The sequence below is a fragment of the Argentina silus genome, assembly GCF_951799395.1.
Source record: "Argentina silus genome assembly, chromosome: X".
Taxonomy (NCBI): Eukaryota; Metazoa; Chordata; class Actinopteri; order Argentiniformes; family Argentinidae; genus Argentina; species Argentina silus.
In genome coordinates this window covers 53,174,924-53,183,085 of record NC_139653.1, presented here as the reverse complement: position 1 = coordinate 53,183,085, position 8,162 = coordinate 53,174,924, and the positions used below count along the sequence as shown (strand labels likewise).

The 8,162-nt window shown below is 45.5% G+C and overlaps 1 protein-coding gene across 1 annotated transcript in view; it reads right to left on the bottom strand.

Moving 5' to 3' along the window:
* The window catches only part of LOC310822446 (cone cGMP-specific 3',5'-cyclic phosphodiesterase subunit alpha'-like), a gene marked incomplete at both ends in the record, with an annotated part of 33,561 nt that extends 30,085 nt beyond the window's left edge, over positions 1–3,476 (bottom strand). Inside the window, 4 exons of the mRNA XM_083694783.1 lie at positions 51–191; positions 382–471; positions 1,055–1,207; positions 3,009–3,476. Coding sequence (XP_083550909.1) covers positions 51–191; positions 382–471; positions 1,055–1,207; positions 3,009–3,476 — 852 coding nt within the window. The remainder of the gene's footprint in view (positions 1–50; positions 192–381; positions 472–1,054; positions 1,208–3,008) is intronic.
* Positions 3,477–8,162: the final 4,686 nt, after the last annotated feature.

The following is an 8,162-nucleotide window of genomic DNA, read 5'->3' as shown; positions in this document are numbered from 1 at the left end:
GAATATATGTAAAGTAGGAATATACTTTCTAAGACATTTCTCGAACCCACCTTTTCTTTGGTCATGTCCAGGAGGCCTACAGAGTATCTCTCACACTTGAGGTAAGTCCTCACTGTGTACAAAGCTTTGTGGAACTGTCTCTCAATATCCGTCAGCTCCTCAAAGACTTTGCTGGCCGACCACAGCAACACCTACAGTAGGATGGAGAAGGGGTGGAAATCGTGACTGAGGCCTTTGTACTTTTCTTTTGTTCATTTTACAAAGCATCATGACTGGGGGCCAATGGGTGTCTCATCTTTGAGAGGTGAATATTTGCATTGTTCAGGGTAGACAACAGGACTGTCTGACACTAGAAGAGACTTCTTTGTTCCATCCCTTTACCTGACTTCTTCTGCTCTCCACATCCCACATGCAGAAAGAATGGGCCTGCCCTGCAAACACACTGGCGAAGTTCACATACTTATTGAAGACCTGAAAAGATGTGGAAAACAACAACAAAACAACAGTGTTTATAATGTAATATTGACTTTTCACTTAAAAATGTTTATAAAAGAATGACAGACAGGTAAACATTAAAATAATATTGAGGGCAAATATGACAGATATGATTATGCAAGATCTCACTGCAACTGAGACCAGAGACCCTGTCTTTAAAAGCCTATGGAGGGAGAGGGAAACCCTGGCTTATCAGTCATAACAGTCCCAGTTACTGTCTCCAGTTTAGCCCTACACTTACTGGGTCAGGGACCGGAAGCTAATGAACATGACGTGAGACCATACTGGGTCAAATACTGATTCTAGCTTCACTGCACTAGACTGTTTCTGTTCCATAGAGCAGATGTTCTACCTTTGAACCGATGCAAATATTGCACCTGCTATTTTCAGAGGGGAATACATGACCAGTGACATGACAGACAAGTGTTTTGGATTGAGATCTGAAAAGCGTTATCATCTTAACTTATCCCTTTCTTAATCATCTCCTATTGAAAATAACAGCTGCAAACTGTGTGACGGCGAAAGTGTTTGGACGATCCGGTCCAAGTCTCCCACTCACGTCCTCATCGCTCTTTGAGAACTCTTTGGCCCCTTGCTTGTTCAACGCCATGACCACGGCTATGAGCTCTTTATTACAGAAGATGGGGGCGGTGAGCATGCTCTTGGTTGTGTATTTGGTCTGGTTGTCCACAAAGTCACAGAATTTGGAGTTCTGGAGATGGTAACAAAAAAACACAAAGATGAGTATTAGAATGAGAAACTACAAAAAAAGTAAAAGTAACAGTAACAATACACATCTTAATATGCATCAGAAAACACAATACAGGTCTTAGAACTGTGGAAACACAATACAGGTCTCAGAACTGTGAAAACACAATACAGGTCTTAGAACTGTAAAAACACAATACAGGTCTTAAAACTGTGGAAACACAATACAGGTCTCAGAACTGTGAAAACACAATACAGGTCTCAGAACTGTGAAAACACAATACAGGTCTTAGAACTGTAAAAACACAATACAGGTCTTAAAACTGTGAAAGTGATACAATTATAATCCAATATAGCTGTGCTTAGGTAATCAAATGGCTGCAGTCCAGGGCAGTGTATTGAGGGGTGACCATGAGCATTGCACTTTCAGTTTTGATTCTCTGGAGTCTATAAAGTTATTCAATTTGGATATTTCAGGGCTTTAAATCATGATCACAACAATCTAGCCTGGATCTTTGAATTTGAGGAGTGATTTCATTGGTCAATTCTGCCTCTCTGGGTCCTGGGGAAACATTAAAGGCTGTATCACAGCTGGTATACTCTGTGAGGGGTTTACATGGAACTACATGATTAGTGTTATGCTGGTCTAGCTATAGTGAGGTTGTTCTCACGCCTCTTTTGGAGGTCAGCTGATCTGGCTTGGATTGAACTTGACAGTTACAGCGGATGGGAGAATGTGCTCCCAATTCCATTGGATGTTACATTCCAAGAACCCTCCCCCAACTTGCCCGTAGGATGGTAGCTTGTTGTTAGAGTATGTGCATCCTCTTTCCCGTCTGGGTAGGACTATTTTGTTGTTGCCTATGCTAGCTTGCCACATTGATTGAAATGGAAGAAAACCTGAAGGAAAAACTGAATTCAGTTTTTTTTGGAGCTCCGCCAAAGCAAGGCATTTGATTGGTTTGATATGTTCCGAGGCGTCACTAATTTCCAACCTTTTGTAGCTACTTTCTGCAAAGATTTCCCCAGGCTTTCTGAACTAGGAGCCTGGTCTCAGAATCAGAATCAGAATTATTTTATTTGGCCAAGTATATTTGCACATACAGGAAATTGGCATGGTGGGGTTGGTGCATGGACATAAAAAACAAATAGCAAATATTGACAAGAAATTTACAAAATAGCAAAATGTTAACAAAATAGCAATATAGAGGCTGTGAAATGGTTGTGGGGCATGTACACTATAAATTAGAATAATTATAAATTACACTGTCAGTGCATTGTGTGTATGACAGGGTGGGCGGGGGAGGGGGTGGGGTGGAAGTCCCAGAGTCAGTGAGAGGCAGGGGGCTTGTTTGTGAGCCCCACTGCCATGGGGAAGGCAACAAGGTTAGTGTTGCACTGGCGCTTAGATACTGTAGCTTTCAGACAACTTGTAACTGACAAGCACCGAAAAGATATCCCAGTAGAAGTCCAGGGCTGTTGTTGTTTTTTTTCTGACCGGAACCATTTTACTCCAGTACTAGATATTTAGGCTTTACTAAGTTCAAAAATCTCATAGCACTGAGTAACCCTAACCCTACCCTAACCCTAACCCTAACCCTAACCCTAGGGGCCGGATTCCTTAAGCCTGGTCCTGGACTAAATAACGTTTTTCAACGTAAAATCTCTATTTTAGTCTAGCATTAGGCTTAATCTATGTCTGAGAAACCAGCCCATCGGGACAAACAACAAACAAACAAACAAACAAATAAATATCTATTGGAATTGAGTAAACAATGGCTACCCTTCCACACACTTTTACTCACCTTCTTCACATCTGGGATGTTAAAGGACTTCTTGGAGTGTGCTGTCCAACCCACAATCCCCATATCAGTGGGGAAAACTATCTCCACATTGGGGTTCACCAGATTCTTCTCAAACTGAGAGGTGGCCGTCACGTCAAAGAGGATGTTCGACAGCTCGGGCGTGCCGTTACGTGACCTCATGCCAAAGTAACTGCAGCGGTCGGCCCTGACCACCAGAGCGATCCTCTGGATGATCTTGTGCAAGGCCTTCTCCTTGACCGGGTTGTGTATATCCTTGAGCAGCTCAAACATGAACTGAGCCTCCTGGATCTCGGTGGCATCCTTGAACGAGGAAGCACCTTTCACCGGGACCTGGTTGCCGAAGGCTGCATTGATCACGTCCGCTTTCAGCAGCTTCTTGTCGTAGTACTCCTTGGTCACCTGAGGGTTATTGTCCAGGAACTTCTCCACACTATCCTTGTCTGCCATTTTGGTTCTTGTTTTTTGCTTATATTATTCCCCCTGTCTCTGCTCTCATAGGTGCATCCCTTGCAAAGGGAAGATGTAAGATGTGAGTTGGTACAATCAGGCAGCAGAGTAATAGTGTTGGTGATGGTGTCTGTCTGTGGCTCCTACTGCTGCATCCCAAAATCCCAGCTCAGCTCCAGCCTCCAGCCTCGACCTGCTCCTCCCCAACAGAAGGTAGCTGGTGGCTTACTGGGTAAGGGGATCCGGAGGAGCCCACTAATGACCCCTAACGCATAAGTCATAAACCCCTTTGAGCTTTCTTAACCTGTAAATACAGCCCCTCGTCATTTCAGAGGGCCAATCCTATCAAAGGTAATGACAGCTGAGTTATGACAGGTACAGCTATGACTTGAGAGAGAAAGACAGACAGACAGACCTGAGATTTCCCTGTACACACAATATGTAATAAGCTGTAATAAGCTGTGTTACAGCACACTTGATCATAAATACATATGTGTTACAACATGTGGAAATCATCAGGTGCTGAACAAGCAACGTAGTCAAGAGGAAACAATCTCTATTCACTCTGGTGGCTGAGGAGAATACCTTATGTAAAGAAGGTCATAGGACAGCCTTCATAATAAAAGCTGTTCTAAAGAGCCCTGGTTAGGAGCTGCAGTCTGAGGGGGTTTATTTGAGGAAGAGCAACCCTGTGGAACAGAGAACTGTATGCAGAGACCCTTGTACACAGACAGGCTACTACTGTATACATACTGTCATCAAAAATGAACCTCAGATCAAAACACATTTTAATAAACGAAGTGCGTGATCATTTGTCTTGTTTTTACATACATTTCCTATACATATTTTGCTTCCACAGGGCTCTTAGCTAAAATAGTGTTAAGTAGCAGAGAAGGCCATCAGCCTGTGATCTAGCAAGATTGTCATACTCACCACCTGAAGTGACCTGTACTCTACAACAGAAGGACAGCTCTGTGTGCACGCACTGGCACTGTACTCTGTTGTGATCTAATTCTAGCAGAGGTCACGGGGCACTGATCCCAATAGGGATGTATGTTTACCTCACTGGCTCGGCTCTGCTTAGCTAAAGTCCATTTCTGCACATTAGTAGCCATGTACACTCATGAACACTTTATTAGGAACACCTGTACACCTTCTCACGGTGGAGGTGGCATGATGGTGTGGGGAATGTTTTCTTGGCACACTTTGGGCCCGTTAATACCAATCAATCATCGCTTGAATGCCACAGCCTATTTGAGTATTGTTGCTGACCATGTGCATTCCTTCATGGCCACAATTTACCCATCTTCTAATGGCTGCTTCCAGCATGGAAATGCACCATGTCACAAAGCAAAAGTCGTCTCAAACTGTTAGATAGTGTTCCTAATAAAGTGTTCAGTGAGTGTATATCCACTGCTAATGCCCAATATAGGACTGTTAATCACTGCTCTGGGTGTAATTCCCTCGGTTGGCAACGGGAGCACTGCTCCACGCCAAGACCTGCCTGATGTACACATGCATCACAGAGAGAGAGCTAATATCACTACTGATTAACTGAGCTGGAAATCATACAGGTAAACGCCAATAAATAAAGTTGCATTGTACATTAATTGATTGATAGAAATTGAAAATGTTCAAGGCCGTATACATGCAATGACCAGTCCCTCCTCTGGATAGGGGATTGCTATGGTGAGGGGGGCGGCAGGTAGCCTAGAGGTCAGAGAGGCTGGCCAGCAATCAGTGCGCAAAAAATGACCACATTCCAACAATGGATTCGATTCGATTGCATGGCAAATAAAACATTGTGTGTTTGTTTGTTTTTGCAGTGAGAGGGGTCAGGAGGATGAATCGTTCCCATGGATAGTGGATGTGTGTGGGGCGGTGGAGCTGTGTTGCTGGGTGATAGTGGACACTACCGGTGGTCCCTCCCATGTCCGTTGGCTCTGATAGTGGACACTACCGGTGGTCCCTCCCATGTCCGTTGGCTCTGATAGTGGACACTACCGGTGGTCCCCTCCCATGTCCGTTGGCTCTGATAGTGGACACTACCGGTGGTCCCCTCCCATGTCCGTTGGCTCTGATAGTGGACACTACCGGTGGTCCCCTCCCATGTCCGTTGGCTCTGATAGTGGACACTACCGGTGGTCCCCTCCCATGTCCGTTGGCTCTGATAGTGGACACTACCGGTGGTCCCCTCCCATGTCCGTTGGCTCTGATAGTGGACACTACCGGTGGTCCCTCCCATGTCTGTTGGCTCTGTACATTCCTCTGTGTGAAACATGGGGGTAAAAGCACACATTACAGTCGTAAACCACTTGTGGATCTGTTACCATTAGCATGAAATTAATAGAAATAGAAATAAGTGAACCCCACGACCCATCCATCCATCCATCCATCCATCCATCCATCCATTCATTCATCCATCCATCCATCCATCCATCCCTCCACCCATCCATCCATCCATCCATCCATCCACCCATCCATTCATCCATCCACCCATCCACCTATCCCTCCATCCCTCCATTCATCCATCCACCCATCCACCTATCCCTCCATCCATCCATCCACCCATCCACCTATCCCTCCATCCATCCACGGCCCATCCACCCATCCCTCCATCCATCCATCCACGGCCCATCCACCCATCCATCCACCCATCCATTCATCCATCCACCCATCCACCTATCCCTCCATCCCTCCATTCATCCATCCACCCATCCACCTATCCCTCCATTCCTCCACCCATCCATCCACCCATCCACGGCCCAGCCGCCAGGACACAGCGCACTGCCACAATCGGCGGGATCATACTGACGAACAGCAGGTCGGCCACAAGCAGGTTCACGGTCAGGACCGTCTTGTTTGCCAACTGACTGCGTTCCCGGAACACTAGGATCACGGCTTCGACATTCCCGGCCAGGGAGACCAGGAATATGGCGATGAGGGCCAGGGAGACCAGGAATACGGCGATGAGGGCCAGGGTCTCTAGGGTGGCGGCCAGCCGGTCAGAGTGGTGAAGCTCTGAGAAGAAGGTGAAGTAGGAGATGTTGTTGAGACGGAGAGGGAGAGGGTGAAATGGACCATCCATTTAGGCAAAAGGGCGGACAGAGAAAGACCAGAGAAGATATCCACAAAGTTTAGTGCTGCAGTTACTGGACAACGGCTGACCGGGTAATCGCCTAATGAGAGAGAACACCAGAGAGAGAGAGAAAGAGATAGAGAGACAGAAAGAGAGAGAGAGAGAGACAAAAAGAGAGACAGAGAGAGAGAGAACCCCAGAGAGAGAGAGAGAGAGACAGAGAGAAAGAGAGAGAGACAGAGAGAGACAGAGAGAGAGAGCATCAGTCTGCCTTTGCGATGCTGTGTTTACTCCATTTGCCAGACTTATCACACCATTAGGAGCTAAGAGTCGCCCCGGTGGTGGAACAAGTTTCCCACTGCTGTCAGGACTGCAGAGTCACTACCAATCTCCCGCCGTAGACTGAAGACCCATCTCTTCAGGAAACATCTTGACTGTCCCTCCTAAAGACCTCTTCATCCCCACTACCCCCCTGTACAGTTAAAAAAAAAAAAAAGGCATTGTGACTGCCAATAGCCTCTGGTCCTAGCATAGATATTTTTTCTTATGATGACTGATGGATAGATTATTCACTTACTTTAGACAAATGTACTTGTTGTAAGTTGCTTTGGATGAAAGCGTCCGCTAAATGTCAAAAATGTCAAAATGTAAAAGAGGGCCATACAAGGGTAGGGAGATTAAACAAACTCAGACTGCGTCTTCTCTGTGTATTAATTCTCATTGGTTTCTTCAAAGCTACCTGATAATTTAGGGCTATGTACTGTAAGTGATGAAGGAGGAGACTTGAAGCACAGGTCTTCGATGTTCTTTATGGTTTTATTTTTTATTTTTGATGAATGGTTGACCTAGTAGTGGACTGGCCATCTGGAGCACCGGTAGAATTCCCAATGGGCCAGTCGATCTGTAGGCTGCGGGGCTGGTGAGCTACTCCATCCCCCCGGCCATTTTGTTGTCCCAGTCCGTCTCTGGCTTGACCCACATTCTAATCTTCAATCAGCGGCTGGCTTTGGGGCTGGGTGGATCTTGAATGAACCACAGTTGATCTCATTACACACCACTCTTTTATTTACCTAAAATGCCAGCAGCAATCAGATTAACACACAGACTGCTCCAAAGGGAGTAATCAATGAATGCCTGTAGTAAAGGGTCAGGGTTAGGGTTAGAGTTAACCCATTCAGCTGTACACCCGAGAGGATGAAAGTTCACTGTGTGTTAAGTAAAATATCACTGAATGAAACCTGAATCCAACATTTGTAAAGAAATGAAGATACGTGGGGAAGTGCTTGCAGATATTTCTGGGGGAAATTAAAAAAAAACGTGCTGCTTGTGCTTCTCAGATGGGATAATCTTATATCCCAATTTTCGATGAAGATGTTTCTAAAAGAAAGGTGAAAGTTCAGGTTTGCGTCATATAACCAGCTTCTTATAATGCAGTTAGCCCCAGAGTAAAGTCCCGGGTAAAGTCCCAGTTGTCATGCTCCTTTTAAAACCTGTAGTCTGAGCAAAGATTCTTCACCTCCCCCATCCTACCCACCCAGAAATGCAAATCCCCTGCTGTAAATAGTATGGAGGCGGGCTTTGCTCATATAATCTTATTTTAACTATTG